This window comes from Cyprinodon tularosa, unplaced genomic scaffold (genome assembly GCF_016077235.1).
Source record: "Cyprinodon tularosa strain WSP-4 unplaced genomic scaffold, ASM1607723v1 ctg73, whole genome shotgun sequence".
Taxonomy (NCBI): domain Eukaryota; kingdom Metazoa; phylum Chordata; class Actinopteri; order Cyprinodontiformes; family Cyprinodontidae; genus Cyprinodon; species Cyprinodon tularosa.
In genome coordinates this window covers 1,659,684-1,679,955 of record NW_024039485.1, presented here as the reverse complement: position 1 = coordinate 1,679,955, position 20,272 = coordinate 1,659,684, and the positions used below count along the sequence as shown (strand labels likewise).

The following is a 20,272-nucleotide window of genomic DNA, read 5'->3' as shown; positions in this document are numbered from 1 at the left end:
CAGCTTGGAATTAAGCCTATTTCTCCAGTGTTTGGAGTTCCAGTGGTCTGAAAGACTGGCGAAGCCTGTTGGCTTGAAGAGGCTGCAGTACCTGCCAGTCAGGTAGAACAGCACATAGAGAAGTAAGAGTAAAGGTATAGAGAAGCTTTGAAAGGTCAGACACTGTTTTTTTCCCCTCACACCATACTCTAGATATTTAATGTCAAAAACTATGCTACAGTCTACAAAGCCGAGACATTTTTACCCTGAACTGGATGGCCGCAAGCCTCAGATTTCCATAATTTAGAGGAACAGTACCATTTATGCAAACAAGCAGTGTCTGGGGACCTGAGGTTTTGGCAGAGGTTGTTGGATATAGTTAGGCTATAGCAGATGAGTTATTAGAGGCTCTGCTTGCTCCATGTGCTGCATCCTCCTGAACTCCACTGTGTGTTTTGGCTGCTTCTGTTCTACAGGCCTGAGTTTCTTCAAGGAGATTACACTATAACAGTCATTCATTTCTGTTTCTCCACCATAAATCTTGGATGAATGTGTTGAGAGTTAATGCTACATTGGTGGCTCACTGGTTTTGGCTGTATAAGCTGCCTTTTTTGTGGGTACTTATATGCATCCGCACTTCCGTACATTTGTTACCCATAGGGAGCAGTAACTAGTAGACTGGAGAGTTGTGGTTTTGAACCTGTACAAGTCCGTCTCCTGTTTAAGATATGTTAAGGAAATCAGACCAAGGTCCTTTAGCAACATGGATACTTTTCAAGTGAGTAGACTAAATGTTGAACATACATGGGCAGATGAAACTGTTTATGTAACATGGTAAGTTAAATATTTACAAAACAATGATATGTTATTCGTTTTTGAGCAAATAATGATTCAAAGAGTAGCTTGTGACCACATGAATGTTCAGCAATTTCACCACTGGCCAGTGCTTCAGTCAAATGTGACAAAATGGTATGCCGGGTTTTTCCTGGCAGCAAAGAACCAAGTAGTTAGGCAGTCCTCATCAAAATGTCTTTGCAACAAAAGCTCATATATTTTGGAATTTAAAAAACATTGCTCAGCCCCTAACAATAGCCATAGTTGTGGTTGTTAGCTAGCTGAACAAATGGGAAAGCAGACCAGGATTTTTTGATGCATGCTGTGAGAAAAAAAACAAAACAAAACAAAAAAGCATACATGTTTTTGTATAGCTGTCTTGAATAAGAGGTAAAATTGTAATCTGCTAAGATTTAATATTAACCTGAATGTGTGTGTCCAGCGACACCTCTGTCTCGTACAAAAATCACCACTAAACCAGTTATAATTTCATCATTACACTAGTAAAGAAATTGCTTACACACTGCAAATCAGTATGGTTAAATAATCTATCAGAAATGGATTTGTTATTTAGGTCAGCTGACCAGGATTCAAAATAGGTCCTGACTGAAAAACCACCCTGTGACCATTTCTGAGTAGCTAATAGATTTTTAGTTGCTTCTCGTGTTTAAAGAGTCTGCAATAGGGTAAAGTATATATTCTTGGACAACATCTTTCGAGGTTTAGAGAAACAACACTGTAAAAACGATCTAGAAATAAGTAAAAAATTCTTACATCAAGTTTATTTACCCTTAACTTGAGTAGGTGAATATAATGATTTGCCAATGGAATGAGTATATCTACTCTTAAAATAAGATTATTAGATAAAATGGACTTGAACAAGATAATGCAATTGTTTTTTTGTTATTTGGAATGTAAATTGTCTCGTTCCACCTGCGAAGTGTCTCACTAACCTCCTCAATTCAAGAACAAATCACCACTTATTTTAAGAAACAATGACTTATTGGTTCCTATAGTCATATACCTCTAGGAAAAAAATGGGTCAGTTTTATAATTTTTTTCTATGCCACATAGTGTTTTTTTATTAATTATAGTATAACTGCCTATTTGACAATAACTACTGAATATCTGATCAACATCAAACACTCCTAGTTTTACTCAAAGTAGGGACATGAAATTATGTATATTTGTATTTTGCTCTCAATTACTTGTTTCTAAAGTATAGATCTATAGAATTCATACAGCGCATTAAACCATAATATTGCATATTATTTTTGGCAAGTTATCATCACCAATTTCCTGCTTTATGCTCATAAACGTTCCTATTATTTTCCCCCTTCAAAGAGAAAACTGACTTCTTATTTTAAAGGCGAAGTAAAAAAACTAAAGGTAAAGTTGTTGAAAAGGTGTTGTCTACTAAACTTTGCCTAACACTCACCCATAATGATGGGTTGAAAATGACCCACTTGACCCTGTCAGTCATTGTCGAGAGGGTACGCAAGATAAGATGGGTGATAGACTGCGCTCCATGTAAATTCTAAGACTTGTCGCTGCTCTGCTTTACTGACGTGCAGCTGTCCGTCCCCAACATGGTTTGTTTACATTTCTCAGTCACCCGCAGGAGCCATGTAACGCCTCTAGCTCCCTCCAACCACAGGGCCTCGCCCCTATGATCCACCACGGGTGCTTTTCAAAGCCCTGACTAAAATCTTTTGCAGCTCAACACAATGAGCAATGAAAACTGTGGTGTCAGGGGTTATCTCACAGGTGAGAACAATTATAACTGACATCTCAAAGTTCGACGAACTCCAGGAAACCTGACACTGACTACAGCAGAGAGAAAAAGCGGTCTTACAGGTGAGAGTGGTATGCTGAAGGGTTTTGTTTTTCAATATGGAAGTCGACAAAGCAGAGTTTCTAAAGCTTGTTGACCGTGACGGTTTAAAAAGTTGGTTTATGCTAAACCTGCGGCAACATGCGATATGATCCCTTTCAGAAAATTCTCAGATGGTTGTGTGCAGAAAGTAACTACCTTTGGACCATAACAGGATTGGGTTTTAGCCACCTCACCCACAGCTTGGCAGTCTGGCATCCTCTATGTTGTTTAAAGGGCCCGTGGAATGTGGAACAAATCCCCTCAGCTTTATCGGCCTGGATGCACTCCCCATTGGCTGGGCTTGAGAGCCGGGGGCCAAAGCCGGAGCTTACAGAATTTCACATGGAGGCCAGAAAAAGAGGAACATCCTGTTTGGGTCCCATGCAGACTTTGATATGCCATCGCCTCATCACTCGCCCCTTTCTTGTCGTCATGTTGTGTGTGTGCACTTTACTGGTTAGCCATGTCTTTTCTTTCATTTTGATGATTTTTTTCTGGTGTGGTGCTACAGAAGCCTTGTTTAGGTGTAAACTGTCTAAAGAAATATAATTTAGAGAGGGAAAATTATTTGCCCCTTGCAAATTTCTTGATTGTTTTTTTCACACTGTTCCAGATCCCAAAACATTTTTTATATATAAAAACAACCTGAATGCATTTGAAAACACCAGTTCCCCTCCATCATTGAATCATCAATTAATTGTGAATAGCTGTTCTTTTTGGGAATTTTGCACTAGCCTGGTACCACAGATGCAGGGGGAAGAAATTACTTGAATACCAGCTGTCAGACAACACAAAGAAGGCTAAAATATCTAGAAAGTCCTGTCCTATCAATGCTTGACTTTAAAGACATATGGGTTGTGCAATAAGACAAGGAAGACCAGCAAACACACAATTTAATTGCTTACAATGCAACAAAAATGGCTTGATGGCAGTAGTTGCCACCAGAGTTGCCATAACCGGTCATTAGGAGTTTCCTATGACCCCATAGAACAAGGCTTTTTTAAAATAAGCATTTTTAATTTTGAATTTAAGCTAGATTTTTTTTGCCTAATATTGAGATATATCTTGAATCTTCAAAATTAAAGTGTATCAAAAACAATAAATAGAAGCAATTTGTTTAGGTTTAGGTAAGATAGAAGTTTTGCACTGCACAGTACATATTGATAAATTAATAAATAACTTCTTTTTTTTTCAGACAGTGATCTAAAGTCAGTCTTATACCTCTTTCCCACTGGCCGAAAAGCCAGTTTAAACCAGGGAACAATTGACTTTTAGTGGCAGTGGGAACAGCTCTACCCAAGCCAAACGACTGGGTAAGCAACGCGTGTTAAAATCGCCTTGGCTCTGATCGGCATGCAGTGGGAACAACAGACTCGACCTATTAACTTAGATGATACCATTCAGAGCAACATATGGACGTCAACACACACGCCAGTCCCGTCTGATCAAACAACCTGAAACAACTGCTTACATTCGATAAACGTGGCGCAGCGCTGGTGAGAGGTATTCAGATAGATAATATACTGAAACAATAGAGCATACTTACTATGCCCTGGTTTCCTTACATGTTGCTCTCTATTGTTTATTTTCCTGATTTCTGCCACACTGGTGGCATCATCAATGCTAACCTACCATAATGGTGGCACCAGACTCTCAGCCGCAGCTTGCCAGCAGGGGGTCAGTCTAAGCTTTTTTTTACCAATGGGAAGGGACCCAAATGCAGATTGTAATTTCAATAAGAGAGAGGCTTTAGTTTGAAAAACAAACAGACAAACTAAGTTTTTGTCTTTATTTCACTGTTTTCTGACTGTCTGGACATCCAGGCATCTACATAAAGCATTTCATAAATAACAATATATGGGATTATCCACTTGTTTCCATAATGGAAATTCAGGTAATCTGTTTCTTAATTTTTTTCATAAATTAGCCTCTAAATGTAAAATAAATAACTGGTCAAACTTAAATAAAACCATGTCAGCAATCTTTTGAAGGAGCGGTTCATCAAATGCATCACATATGTGTCTTATTTTAAGGTAACAGTGTGGCTATCTGTATACTTAGTTAAGCCATTTCTTCAAATTAATCCAGCAATCAAAGACATCCAGAGATTCCTCTTTATAGCAGTTGATCAAAAGCATCACTTATCTTGCATGCTGCCATAACTTTATCCATTTGCCTCATCCAGATTGATGCGTTTTATGGAGTCTTTGGTATGAAGGGCATGAGTCCTTCGGTAGCTGAATGTGAGACATCAGAGGGCTGGGTCCTGTGCCCCATTACATCAGGCTCCTATCAAAGCCCATTTTAATGAAGGCAGGCTGATTACAGCAGCGGTGACAGATGCAAGGCTGTCAGCCAGTGATGCTAATCTTTGTTTAGGGCTTTCAGGAGGTCACAATCAAAGTGAAAGAAAGATCAGTGACAGGACAAAGAGTAGAGTGGAGGCTCATTCCTCCCCTGATTGAAGGGGAGCGGCTGACTTTTAACGGTGAGCACGTTACTCTTACATAGACAGACAAGCATGTTCATCTCTCACCACAGCTGTTGTTATAGTAGGACTGAAGAGGCTTCGCCTTAGTGATTCATGTTCTGCCAAGAGAGAGGCTCTGCCTCCTATTTGACCTCAAAGAGGTTCCTGCAGTCCTCAAAACAAGGCCATATCTAGTCCATCTAAAACAGCATAGGCTATATCAGAAGGCAGGATGGCCTTGATCTCATTACCTCAGGTGAAAATGTAGAAGTATCTACAGAATATTTTACTATGTACAAAGAAATACTTGTACAAATTGTATTTTGGGTTAAAAATCTAAATATGTGCATGTAAACTACTTAAACTAGTAGAACCCATTTCAGATTTATATTAAACAGCTTAAAATTGTGGAAGCGATTTTTCTATTTCGTTAGTTTAGGTATTAACTTTAACATTTTGGCCAAAGGTATCTTTATTTTTAAACCAGAGGCGATTCAGTCAGAGATTTGTTACTGATTTGTCTCTTTTTGCCAAGTATTGAACTGGAGATTACAATTTTATTTGATACTCTTTAAGAACCACAGTTAAGCTCTGAGTAACTGTGGCAGATTTGTATTGCAAATGACTCAACCAAGAAACTGCGTTTCTGATAGAAAATTTAGAAGGGCATTTTTCTACAGATAATAGGCTTGATAAAGAATTCTACTTTAAAAAATAAAATATCTTTTTTTATTTACCTTAAATTAAAAAGGAAGGGTCAAAAATTATATATTACTTCTCACTGCTTGGCAGAAGACTTTCCTGGGCTTTAAAGAAATTGAAGCCATCTTTTAATTGCTTAGCAGATTTTTGCATGTTACATCTGGTAGGCCTGTTTTGACCCTTCTTCTTTGTGGTTGAGCTTTTTGCCACCATCCCTGTTTTTTAGCTCCCTCCACAGATTTTCTATCAAAATAAAGTCAGGACTATGGCTCATTCCTCCACTTTAAAATCATTCAGGAGATATTTGAGTCAATATAATCCAAAAGATTTTTTACTGTATTAGAAGATTAGCTCCTTCCCATGTTTATTTTTTTTTACAACACAAGATTCATTTTAGTTAAAGAGCAGCTATAAGGAATTATATATTTTAAAGGGAAAAGGTCAGATGAACTGTTAGATTTAGAAAATTGTAAAGTCATTATTCATTTTTAATGACTATACTGGATCCATATACGTCCTTTCTGTTCGAGAATGTAATTTATTTATTAATTAATTTTCAAGCAAAGCTGGCATGAGTTTGTGTGTGAACAGTATTGCATTGGTATTTAAAACATTGGCAACATGATCGAAAAGACTTAATTTGAAGTTTCTTTCAATTCTAAGCATATTCTCTGTGCAGTAGAGGATGACACAAAAACTTTATAACACATTCTGCCTTCCTGTTATCTGCTAAAGTCCAATTTCTTTTTTTTCCCCGAAATTGCAAATGCAAAACTTCTCTGTAATCTCATCCAGGCAAAACTGGTCAAATAAAAGAAAAAGAATAAAAAAAAAATCCCTGATATAACTGACATTACTTCAAAGAAAATAATGTTTTCATTAACGTGCTCGCTCTGATTTTTTTTCCCAAGCAGCTCACTGATTTAAAACAAACTTTTCGGCTGAATCAGCCTCCCAAGGTAACAGCTTTTCAAAGAGCAGCTTAAACATTGGACATTATTGCCTGGAAATATCTGAAAGTTTGAGGCATTGATCCAAAGTTTAACCTAAGAAAAAGTAGATCTAATAATATTTAAAATTATCCTTGTTTTTCATTTTGAAATGGTTAGCATTCAAAGACATGTAAATCTCAGAATTTCAATGATTTCAGTTTCCAATACGCTTTATTGGTTGATAAGTAGAAGACAGAAATTGCCAGAGATTGTTAATCTTCCCTTCGTTCTCTTCAGACCCCAAAATGTTTCAGGCATCAGCCCCTTCCCCCTCCTTCTCCTTTGCTCTGCCTCTTTCCAGTTGAACCGCTCACATCTGGTTTTGAGTCGAGGCCAGGTTGGTTTCAGCTGGAATGGAGGGCTTTTATTTTTGAATGGCCCCCGTCCCTCTAGTTTTAATCTCAGGAATGTGCGACTAAATCCAGCTTGTTTACAAACGAATCTTCCCTTCTTTGTAGTAATAACATTTGGATCCTGATTTTTCTTAAATGGGAAACACCAGGATAATTTGCAGTTCATATTGGGGTTGAGGGGTAATGCTGGTCTCCTGGCTGGTGGTCTCGAGGCGTTTCCCGCTGGCGCCCGGTGAAATGTAATAACCTCCTAGCATTTACCTCCTAATGCACCATTTAACATTAAATACAAGATATCCTAGATTCTTGACCTGGATTTCTTAGAGCAACATAAAGATTCCCATACATTTTACAGAATGTATCAAGAATAACAATTACTCCTGCTCAACCCTGAGCACAAAAAAGATCCACAAATTCAAAACCGCAGGCAGAGGACAGTTGCATCCTTTTTTTGCGTGTTTCCAGCATATGTTTGTACTTCGACACGCGTTGAGACATCCGATCAAGCTGCCATATTTCCTCACCCGAGGGCAGAGGAAGTGTGTAAACAATATTAATGTCGGCCTCCCGTGTTTTTTAAAGCACGATTTTTTTAAATTGCATCATAAGGTCTGGAGCGTGGCCCTAAAGAAGTGCAAGCACTTTATTTTTAGTGGGGAGAGCCAGAGAAGGGGATGTGAGAACAAAGATGTGCAGTGTTTTCTAGAGGGAGGATGGGTGGCAGGCAGGCAGGGGGTGGTGGAGGTGTGAGGGGGGTGTGTAGACTGCTGGGGGATGTCTGATGTCACCTGGTAGGGAGCTATGAAAGCTTCCCCTGGTTACTCTATCCCACATAAAAGTCTGGCAGAAGACGAAGGCTTTAGGGAAGTTTGGCAGAAAGGCGGCATTAAACAGGAACAAACATCACACATTTTTCTTTCTCTCTTACAGTTAGGCGTTGCAGAAGCAGTGTGTTTACACAGAACGCTGTCACTGCATACTTCCAGCTAATGGAGATCTGATAACTTTTTCTTGAAGTTTCTTTCTCAACATATGTACATTTAAGACGTTTCTTTCACCTTAACTCTCAGGGAATTCAAGCTGTACCCTCGATTTAAAAATATTTCTTTCTAAGATACCTACAGAGGAGGTTGACCTAAAAATAAAGGCAGGAGAGATGTTTATGATCTGATTGTGATAAATGAAAGCTATTGTGAGTGAATAGTGAACTGCACATGTGGAGGGCAGATTTAATCCCAACACCGTGGGCGATGTGGAGGGAGATGTGTTTAGATGTTAAACTGCAGACTGCGGTTAGGTCCAGGCTGCTTTCTCATTAGCTCCACCAATGGATGTAATGAGCATGGAGGTGGGGCCCATGCCATTGGAAGAGGGACATGTGGTCGGCACAAGCCCTGCTGGTTCCCTCAGTATTGTGTTTACCCTGAAGACGTCTTCTGCATTTCCTACATTTGCAAACAAGGCATTCAAATCAAGCTACAGTAAATCTGATGCATAAAGAGCAATAATCTAGTATTTCCTTTATTTTCTGTTGGATAAAAAAAAACACTGCCTCCATCTAAGAACCTTCTGCGTGTTTTCCCCCTAATTTATGTTTTACGATGTGTATAAGAAGAAATCTGATATGATCAAAGAATTCTGGAAATGAATATTCTTCAGCCAGGAAAAACGTGATCTGTCCACCTTTAAAAGATAATGTCTTTAATTTAGCCGTGCTCACCGTTTGCTCCAATACCTTATGGGAATGAGCGGAGGAGGAATCGATGGCTGTTTTTGATGTTCCTCTGAGTCTTTACATACTGGCCTTCATTAGGGGGACTGCAGGATAAAAGGGAGGGGATAAAAGCTTCCAGATCAGAAGGAAAACAACAACTTGTCAGGGGAAACCACAAAAGATGGATATTGTGTGTTTTGTGTATATAAATACACATTTTCTTTCTTTTTCTTTCAAGAATGTGTCCTTTATGATTAAGGGATCCTTGTTTATGATGGAAAAAAACAAAACACTAAAACGAAAACTGCTTCCATTACTCCCAGCCTCCCATCATTGCCACTAAGCTTCACGAGTCTAAAGAAACCAACAGATTGGTCGTATCTGCCAACTGCATCCTCCTCTGCCACACTCCTCTTATCAGCCTCGCTCCCTTCTCTTTCTTCCTCTGATCTTCCCTCCTTCTTCCCCTTTATCCCTACTTTGCCTATCTCCTTCCTCCTGTTCGTCTCCCAGGGCCTCCATTGGCCATCCGGGCCCAGACCTCTGAGACTTATCAGACAGCCTCCCATTTTGCTCTGAAGGTCACGACCAGATTAAGGTCCTGAGGTATGCTGAAATCCAGAATAATCAGCGTCTTTAAACAGAACCACAGCAGGGCCTGGCGCTCTGATTATTCTGAGAGGCAGAGGGGGTAAACGGGGAGGGGTCTCGCCTCACCTAAACACATGCAGATGTTGGTGTTCTCGCTCGAACCCCGGCTCCGTCAAAAGGTACACGGAGTTCTTTTGTTTTCCAGCACCCTGTCTGTTTTTTATTTGTCTCAATTCAGTGGGCCTCCTTGATTCAAACTGGTGCGATTTTATTTCAAAGCCTGCTGAGCAGCTTAGAGGAACAGGGAATGACGTAAATAAGTTGAATCATTTGTTGTTTAAATATTTGTGGTTTAGGGCCTGTGCTGCACTTAATTTTCATTGTTTCCACAATGCACTTGTAATTAGAAAAGGCCCCAAGTGTGTGTGTGTTGCATCTCTCTCTGTGTGCCTTTGAATTAGCCCATGTGCAGAATGCTTTGCGCTCCAGTTTCATGTAAGATATGAGTTAGTCGACTATTTTTCCTTTCCATCCCTCTTTTGTGTCTGCACTGGTGTAATTAGTGAGTTTCATCCTATCTACAAGGACATTTTTCCATCTGGCATTCAACATAAACGCTACCCAGACGCCATTCTGTGGCTTGTTGCACATAAGCCAAACTTTTCAGAGTCAAGCTACAAAAAAAAAAAAAAAAAAGAAAAAAGAAAAGCAATACAACAGAACTTTTTTTCCTAAACTCTGGGTTTCCATCAAACGCTTCTCAGTGGGTCTCTCATGTCATGGAAGATGAGAATAAACAGGTTGGCTGAGAGAGTGAGAGGCAGAGGAAGCTCAGATGATGAAGTGCATCGGGGGCTTTTTGATGGATGTGAGGGATCCATTTGAAGGGCTCGAAGGAATCTTGAAAGCTTGGCTGTGGCCGCGCTCGCTGCGTCCCAGACAGTGAAACACAATAAGCATGCAGATGTTCAAAGTGTTTGGCCATGCTGGAGCCTGGAGCCCTCTGCTGCTCATCTGAGTAGGAAATGCTTTAGCTGGAACTGTTTGTTTTCTCTGTGTCTGTGGTCTGAACTGTAGATTCACTTTCATCTCTGACCCCCCAATCCTCTGTGTATTTCTTTTCATTTTTCCCAGGAGTTTCCAAATGCTGAGCTGAAGGAAGGGCAGTTCATAGACCAACACTGTCCCCTAGAGGGTAAGTGGAGAAGACGAGATGTTTGACAGCTTGCTCAGTTGTTGGTAATATCATATTTTTGTCTGTTTTCGATGAGATTAGTATAAAATACCACTTGAACTCTTAAAGAGATTATTGGAAAACAAATAAAAAGCCTTACAGACGCAGCCAATCAATCATTGATCGTACAATTAGGATTGATTTAGGTGTTCTTCCAAAAATCTTTTTGAGGGAATGTTGATAACTGCTTAATAAGGTTGCTCTCATAATAGTTCTGCTTTAAAGTTTTTGGACACCACATTTACAGACCAAAAGATCAAATCAAAGGTATATTGGAGGATTTTAGTTATTTTTAAAAAAGACTCTCCACTTTAAAAATGCTTATTAAACGCGGGTGAGAGCATGCACAAGCCCATTTCTCCAGGTGCAGGGATGCAATGATAAGACGGTCGCTCAGATGGATCTCACTCCTTCCATATTTGTATATAAAAAGTTTCCCCGCAAATAAGACTACTGGTACATTAAAAAAATCAAGACCTGCCTGTATGGGTGTGTGCTGCGGTGGGAATTTGGACATGTTTGTGGGGTAAACAAGGATCTGTGGCTACCGTATAACTACTAATAATGCAAATTACAAAATAAATAAACTTATCTTCCCTGGAAAGTTCCCTGGAAGCACCACCTGTGCTTTCAGTGTACACCATGGCGTGAAAGGATCTCCCAAAAACACTCTAGTCTGGTTTCTCTATTCTGAGTCCTTTCTATTCTTCTCATACACTTCCTTGACACTTTTTCTCTTATGACCATCTGCTATTTTCAAAGAACTGCAGTGAGAAAGGCGGGCTTCAATGACTGCCTGAAACATATATATGCCTGAAAGTGCACATGTGCAGAAAAAGACAGCTAACTGTAAACGAGCACAAAGGACAATTAGGAGGACCACTTTACGTTAAAATAACTCACTGTATCAGATTTTTTATTGGGAGGGTCTAAGATCCTCTTGCATTAAACAAGATGTTTTTATTTTCTGATTGATTTGTTCCCTTTCTCCTTCTTAAACAGTGGCTCTTCCCCAAGAGAAGGCAGAGGGCTGTGAGAGCTACCTGCATTACATACACTCAGAGGATGGAGAGAAGGACCCTCTCAAAGACACCTCTAAAACCTCTGGAAAGAAACGCATCAGTGTCAATGTAAGCCCTAGTAGCAATATGTAGTTTTTATTTTATTTCTCTTTGCTCTCATGTGGAAATTTCTGGCTCTCTTTTTTTAATTTACCGTCTAAAAATCCTGTCCTATAAAGAACTTTGCAGCTGTTGTCTGCTGCCCCCTGCTGTCTGTAACATAAACGTGTCTTGCCCTTGGCATTCCTTGAGAGCATACAGGTGCTGGTCATAAAATTAGAATATCATGAAAAAGTAGATTGATTTCAGTAATTCCATTTAAAAAGTGAAACTTGTATATTATATTCATACATTACATACAAACTCATATATTTCAGATGTTTATTTTGTTTAATTTTGATGATTACAAATGACAACAAATGAAAATCTCAAATTCATCATATCAGAAAATTAGAATATTACTGAAGACCAATAAAAACAAAGGATTTATAGAAATGTTGGCCAACTGAAAAGTATGAACATGAAAAGTATGAGCATGTACAGCACTCAGTATTTAGTTGGGCCTCCTTTGGCCTGTATTACTGCAGCAATGCGGCGTGGCATGGAGTCGATCAGTCTGTGGCACTGCTCAGGTGTTATGATAGCCCAGGTTGCTCTAATAGTGGCTTTTAGCTCTTCTGAATTGTTGGGTCTGGTGTATTGCATCTTCTTCTTCACAATACCCCATAGATTTTCTATGGGGTTAAGGTCAGGAGAGTTTGCTGGCCAATTAAGAACAGGGATACCATGGTCCTTCAACCAGGTACTGGTAGCTTTGGCACTGTGTGCAGGTGCCAAGTCCTGTTGGAAAATGAAATCTGCATCTCCAAAAAGTTGGTCAGCTGCAGGAAGCATGAAGTGCTCTAAAACTTCCTGGTATGTGGCTGCGTTGACCCTGGACCTCAGAAAACACAATGGACCAACACCAGCAGATGACATGGCACCCCAAACCATCACTGACTGTGGAAACTTTACACTGGACTTCAAGCAACGTGGATGAAGTGCCTCTCTTCTTTTCCTCCAGACTCTGGGACTTTGATTTCCAAAGGAAATGCAAAATTTACTTTCATCAGAGAACATGACTTTGGACCACTCACCAGCAGTCCAGTCCTGTTTCTCTTTAGCCCAGGCAAGACGCTTCTGACGCTGTCTGTGGTTCAAGAGTGGCTTGACACAAGGAATGCGACAGCGGAAACCCATGTCTTTCATACGTCTGTGTGTGGTGGTTCTTGAAGCACTCACTCCAGCTGCAGTCCACTCTTTGTGAATCTCCCCCACATTTTTGAATGGGTTTTGTTTCACAATCCTCTCCAGGGTGCGGTTATCACTCTTGCTTGTACACTTTTTTCGACCACATCTTTTCCTTCCCTTCGCCTCTCTATTAATGTGCTTGGACACTGAGCTCTGTGAACAGCCAGCCTCTTTAGCGATGACCTTTTGTGTCTTGCCCTCCTTGTGCAAGGTGTCGATGGTCGTCTTTTGGACAACTGTCAAGTCAGCAGTCTTCCCCATGATTGTGTAGCCTATAGAACTAGACTGAAAGACCATTTAAAGGCTTTTGCAGGTGGTTTGAGTTAATTAGCTGATTAGAGTGTGGCACCAGGGGCCATCAATTTTGAACCTTTTCACAATATTCTAATTTTCTGATATGATGAATTTGAGATTTTCATTTGTTGTCATTTGTAATCATCAAAATTAAACAAAATAAACATCTGAAATATATGAGTTTGTATGTAATGTATGAATATAATATACAAGTTTCACTTTTTAAATGGAATTACTGAAATCAATCTACTTTTTCATGATATTCTAATTTTATGACCAGCACCTGTAATCACAGTGATTACAGGTGGATTTTTTGTGTTTAACAAGGTGGAATAAATGTTTTTGTTTATTTTCAGGATGTGGAGTGTGACGTTTCTGTGGAAGATGACAACCGTCAGGAGTGGATCTTCACTCTTTATGACTTTGACAACAGTGGGAAAGTCACCAAAGAAGTATGTGGGCTGGGTTGTTGTCTTTGTAATGCTTCCAAACCTCAGTGTCTAAACTAAATAAACCATCTATTTATGAGGTTATAGTTTAATTTTGAAGTTCTATTGTTTTTTTTTTTTCGGATCTCAAAAGGACATGTCAAGTCTGATGCACACCATCTACGATGTGGTGGACGCTTCTGTGAATCACTCATGTCATAACAAGAGCAAGACCCTGCGTGTGAAGCTGACTGTCACTCCAGAGCCCAGGAGCCACAGGAGAGATACAGGACCAGGTGACTGAAAAATAAACCTACTGTTTCCTGTTCAGCCTTTAAAATTCTGGGTTTTTATTTATTTTATTTTTTCCCCAAGTTTGCACAAGAATGAGAAAGTGTTTTAAGGAATACTTTATTCCGCAATCTAATATGAAAACAAACATTTCTAAAAAGATACATACTATTTTACGTAAGTTTATATTGTACTCTTATTTATTTTATTTTTTTCTCCAGTATCTTTATTTTTGAGCTACGGGGAAAGAAAATGGAGCCAGTCAGAAGAAACTGTCATTTAAAGAATTTGTTTTGCCTTTAAATCATATCAGACATAGTTATCCAGCTGTTTGTGGTTCTTTATACAGACCTCATTTAAATACCAAAGTATTAAGACTTGTTTTAATATATATATATTTTTTAATAAAAGATCTATAAATCCCACAAAAGTGTAGGATAATCATGTTTTGAATGAAGATGTCTAAGTATTATAGATTTTAAACCGGAGTCAATCTGAGTTAGTTCAGATGCAGAAAAAAGAAGTAAATAGAGGAAACATAGAGTTACATAGAGGAAAAGTAACACATTTTTTAATTTAAACTCATGGATTTTCTAAATAAACATCTGAAGATATTTTCATAGAGTTCTTTTGGAAATTCATTTTAGAGAAGTCTTTCAGATCAGTTTGGAGGATTAATTCTCTACGCACAGCTGAGATGTGAACTTAAAATTGGATATCTGATACTTTTTTGTGGAAATTTTAATAAATACAATGATCTAGGCCTAATTATTACGTATCCAAAGTTAATTGTGAGTAGTTTAACAGGCGTGTTAATCCACTGATTATTCAACTATAACTTTAATCTTTTCAGAGCGCTGTCACCATGATGAGGGCCGTTCGTCTGACAAGCGTCTTTCCTCCTACTTCAGGTTAGTCCTTATTTGAAACCTTGTCTGATGTTTTCACTCATAAAAAAAGTGTAAAAGCGAAGATGATTTTTATTTACTGCTCTGCAGTAGTAAGGCTCAGAGCAGCGAGCCTCCAGCCGCTGAGGGCCAGCATTACTGCGTGGATGAGAACACAGAGAGGAGGAATCACTACCTGGACCTGGCTGGCATTGAGAACTACACGTCCAGATTTGAAGGTCAGTTCACTTTGGTTTGTCAATTAAACATACTGTATATAGTAGATGTTTCCTTATACAATACAGATAATGCAGCTTTAAGTATGCACTGATATGGATATTGACAGCATATTGTATCAGCACAGATTCTAAAAACTTGTATGAATTATTTTGTAGTGTGGAATGTTTGAAAAGGCTTCATCAAGCTGTATCATTCAAACGACTTTTCACAAGAGAACTATAGTCGATAACAAAACGTATGAGAACAACAGATTATTAACTAATAGGTTACATAGAGCGTTACATAGAGCGTTACATAGAGTGTTTCTATCAGCGTGCTTATATCAGAGATTTTAGATGCAGGCTGATATATTGTGATTTCTTTTTTTTTGGCTAACATCGGACTGATATCTGATATTTATATAAGACATCCCTACAGTGGGCAGCAATTTTCAAGCCACAAAGTCAGACACAGGCTCAACTGAAGCTATATCTTAAAAGAAAAAATAATAATCATTAAAGGTATAGTGGAGGATGTTCTTTTTCAGGGTGGATCAACAAAATAAATGGTCCTCCTAATTGTCAATCATTCTGGTGATATGTTTACGTACGGCCGTCCTATGTGCTCGTCCCAATTTTCACTTACCGGTGGTGAGTCTGACATTGTGGAAAAATAGCAAATCTTCTTTTGGAAAGTAAGCTTGTATGAGGGATGCAAACAGCAACTTCTAAACAGAGCATGTATGAGGAGAAATGGGCTTATGCATGCTCTCGCACTCATTTTATAGGCATTCCCTCTCGGGAGTGGGTACAGGGTTGTCCATGTGTCTTTTTTTGTATTGAGGGCCGATCTTTTCAAAAATTCGCAATAATCCTCCACTATACCTTTAATCCTTCTCTTTGAAAAATAAGGCATTATATCGCTATGTTATTTTTAAATCATTTTTGTATTGTAAATAATGTTTTGTTTTCACAATATAAGAGTTTTTCTTAGTTTTACTACAAAATGTTAAATAATGTAGTTCATATTTTCCTTCCATCATTGCAATTGGATGAAAGGTCTCTGCAAAACAATTCCTTTTTAGCCTTATATAAAACTAAACACATTTTTTAAATTCCCATAATCACTAATATAAACTACGTGGTGTTAATTTATACAATGCATCCTTAGCTTTATTCAGAACTAAAATGTTGTTGCATATTTTTTATTTGGCATAGTCCATAATATTCATACTCCAGATGCTATTTGCACTGAAACTCCAACCAGCCAACTTTTTTGGTTTATCGTTGTAACTTTTGATTTTACCAAAGATATTTTGCAGATTGATGGGTATAGATAGACAGATCAAGATAGATAGTTAATTTACAATTTGACATTATATAGCCTTCACCTGTGGTGTCTTTCAGGAACCAACCCAGACTATCCCACTCAGGAGTCTCATGTTCGCAGCTCACAAAGCCAGAGTCGCTCTCGTTCCCATGAGCCAGAAGACCAGGTTGTCCACCACCGTCGTTCACAGGTCATCGGTGAAAGCTACAACCCCTCAGAGCCTCGAGCCAAAGGCACACAGTTCCTCAAATCCCCTAAAGGTGCCTACAAGGGAAGTGGAGGGAATAACGGTGGAGGCAAATCCAGCAAATGCCACGGCCACCACCCCCCCGGCCAAGCGATACTGCATGGCGGCAGCGCTGCAGGTCAGGGAGGTCAGGATGTGTACCACTTACCACACCAGTCTCAACCTTCAGGTCACCACCAGCACCCTTTGCAGCATAGCCACAGCAAACGGCTAAAGGCCAGAGCTCGTGATTCCCTGTCCCCGACCAAAACCCCTCTGACTCCTCAGTCCCACCAGCAGCCCTCAGTGCTGCCAAACATGGAGAGGGAGCAGGTGTCTTGCCCTCCTGGGAGCCCAGGGCTTGTGGTTCCCATGGTGCAGCGCCATGAGCATCACCATCACCATGAACACCATCACCACCACCACTACCACCACTACCACCAAACATGACAGCTTAATATGCGAATGAAAACTGGACCATTACAGGACCAACCACACTAGAAGGACTCATCCAATGGAAATACGGCACGCTAAATCCTCTGGCAAACTTTACAGAAGTATCCTGAGAACAGCTGTGCTAAGCAACCAAGTTGTCTGATGGGGATGATGTCTGCTTAGCAGTACGGTGGTGTTCAATTGCAGCAAAAGCCCAAAACAAAGCAGACCTAATATTTTTCAGTATTTTCTCTAGATGTTCTACTTGAAACCCTGCACTCCTACCACATATCTATTAAGGGAACCAGTAAAGAAGAAACTTTGATGACTTCTGTTGTGTCATTCACTTTCCTCAATTATAGTCCTATGAAGCTACGGTATATGTCTAAATAGTTGTTCCATGTGAGACTTTTCCAGAAATGCAGATCTCAGGTGTAAATGTGCTGCTGCTCCAGAGCTTTTCACAGACGCCCCACTTTCTAGGTGGGACGAATTGTGTTGGCCCTGGGGCTTCGTGTTTGGGTTTGTTGTGGGAGGGGGGGAGCATAAAATCACCACTGCCAGTTCTAATGCAAAAATATATTCCTCTATGTATAAAAATAAAAAACTTTATATGTAAACACATTTTACTGTATAATATTTGTACTCTATATGCATATTTCATCATGGATATAATTGTGCATAAATGTATTTTGTCTTTTTATATATTTTAATAAACATTATGTAGTTCCTTTTTATGAATGTAGAGGGGATTTTTTTCCTTTCCATGAAATTATTTGATCTATTTATTATAATGAGTGATTCTTTTCACTTTTTGTCTTCGGTAACAGTATTGGTACTAACTTGGTTTTCTGGGACACTTTGGTTTTATTAATCTTATTCACTGTATATTAAACAATAATTAATACAGGTGTCGCAGCAACAGATGTGGGGAAAATTATTTCTGTCCATCTCAAACCTTTAGTCTCACATAAAATGTTTTTTTTTCTTTGAGTTTCCTATTTAGATTGTGGAACGTCTATTATTGATCCACTAGATGTCGATATTCTGCTTTTAGAATTCCCATTAAAAGCTGTAGTTGTAGTAACATATTTTTATTTTAAACTACTCCTAGTTTGTGCTTTCTTCAGCCTCAGATTGAAATATTTCTTTACCACGGTGAAGTTTTGTACAAAATATTAAATTACTTTAAGAAGAAGCATTAACCCCCCCCCCCCCCCCCCCAGTACAGAATCTACTTATGTAATTGCCTGTAAACAGGATAGTACCAATTTGCATTGTAAAGGGGTATAAATAAAACAAAGTCACTTAACGGCATCTAAACTTATTTTCCCAAGCCTTTAAGATGGTCTGTCTCAAGTTAACCCAGACAGTTGGTTTTATCGTCAACTTAACAATCTGAAGGTTCATTTGCAGCTGTAATCAAGCTTTTTATTCAAGGAAACTTGTGACACGTCCAGAGGAAATTCAAAAAATAACAGTTTGCCAAACAAGGGAAATTACAATGAATGTTAACACTTTGGGTTAAAAACAGTAAAATTTGCTGCTTTATCTTTGACAGAGCATAGTAGTTTAACTATAGAAGAGTAAAAGAAATGATAAACCAGGTTTTTGGGACTGTGTGATGTCATTGGAATAAATTAAAGTAAATGGGAGGGTACAGACTGCTGGTAATGCTTTGAGACTTTGGATGTCCTGCAAAGTAGACTGGAGGTCTGTTGTAAAATGCAACAACCCACATTATACTGCTCAGAGGGTGGTGCATTGATTTTATTGTACAGCAGGACAATGAGACAATCAGCTATGAAGGAACTCATTTCACAGTTGGAGATGAGGAATAAGATGGTAAAAGCAAATAGACATACAATGAAATATTAAAAGGACAGGTCAGTGACATTAGTTTGCACTAGAAAAGGTCCTAGGTTTAAACCCTAACTGTTACAGGAGGCTTGGGCAGTTGTAGACAGGGGCCAGTGATCCTGTAGCTGATTGGTCCCTTGGATCCATTTCATTTTTTAAACTTCGTTTTTAACCCTCAAATTAAGGTATTGCACTTTTAGCTTTGGTCGTTTTGAGACAGGATCATAGTTTTGATCTGCTTTATCTGGGGTCTCCAAAGCCGAAAAATAACTCCTTGGTTCTGCATTTCACTTAAAGGGACACAGTATTGTTATATTACTTTTCAAATTTATATAACAGCTTTGTCCGGTTGCATACTTTTTTTTTTCTGGTTAACTGTCCTGGTGTATTATTTAATATTATTGTCTATCATTTTATTCTTTGGCTCATTTTTTTTAGTAAATGAAGCCCTTCGGTGTATATTTACAATAACAACACTGTAGGACCAGAGGCAGCCGTAAACAAGGAAATAATGAGTCTAAGCAGGTTAGTACCTTCCAGCGGAGGTGCAAAAAGAGAGAAGAAAATTCCAAGTGTAAAAATCACACAAAAATATTTGATTTTCAGAATAATGAGACGCAAATAGTCCTGGGTACTATTCAAGCGTTGTTCACTGAAGAGGAAGTAAAGTTGCTGGGGCATTTGGATGTTGCTGCAAATTTGATGGATGGGTGAGTAAAATTCTCAATTAATATGGATACTAGTCACAGCAATGCTTTTCATAGTCCACTGTCTAAGTGCAAACACCATTAAGATAAATTCAGGGATCATCAACAATATTATTGCGGGTTTCATTTGTTTTCATTCCAATGAAACGTTTTTTTGCCAAATTTTGTATCACACAAACTACATACTACAATCTCAAGGGAATACAGGAAGGTCAGGCTCAGTACTGCCAGTAATTATTTCACGTCTGTTAATCTCAGCTCATGGCACCCAGTGCAGGAATCTATTTAGGCTAAAAAATGAAATAATGATCTGAACGGAACATTGGTGAATATTACCTTATTTTTCTAATTATTAAGCATTGTGTTCCATTGTTATTTACTATAAGGTGACTATGCCCTTTTAATAAAGCAAATTATTTTTTAGAGATGTTGCTTTGAGGGCTGCACGGTGGTGCAGTTTGTAGCACTGTTGCCTTGCAGCAACAAGTTTATGGGTTCAA

General features: G+C 38.9%; 1 protein-coding gene across 1 annotated transcript in view; it reads left to right on the top strand.

Moving 5' to 3' along the window:
• nkd2b (NKD inhibitor of WNT signaling pathway 2b) overlaps positions 1 to 17,948 on the top strand; it is a 44,445-nt gene extending 26,497 nt beyond the window's left edge. Inside the window, exons 4-10 of the mRNA XM_038269545.1 lie at positions 10,646 to 10,706; positions 11,748 to 11,875; positions 13,747 to 13,842; positions 13,973 to 14,114; positions 14,963 to 15,020; positions 15,108 to 15,235; positions 16,622 to 17,948. Coding sequence (XP_038125473.1) covers positions 10,646 to 10,706; positions 11,748 to 11,875; positions 13,747 to 13,842; positions 13,973 to 14,114; positions 14,963 to 15,020; positions 15,108 to 15,235; positions 16,622 to 17,220 — 1,212 coding nt within the window. The 3' untranslated portion in view covers positions 17,221 to 17,948. The remainder of the gene's footprint in view (positions 1 to 10,645; positions 10,707 to 11,747; positions 11,876 to 13,746; positions 13,843 to 13,972; positions 14,115 to 14,962; positions 15,021 to 15,107; positions 15,236 to 16,621) is intronic.
• Positions 17,949 to 20,272: the final 2,324 nt, after the last annotated feature.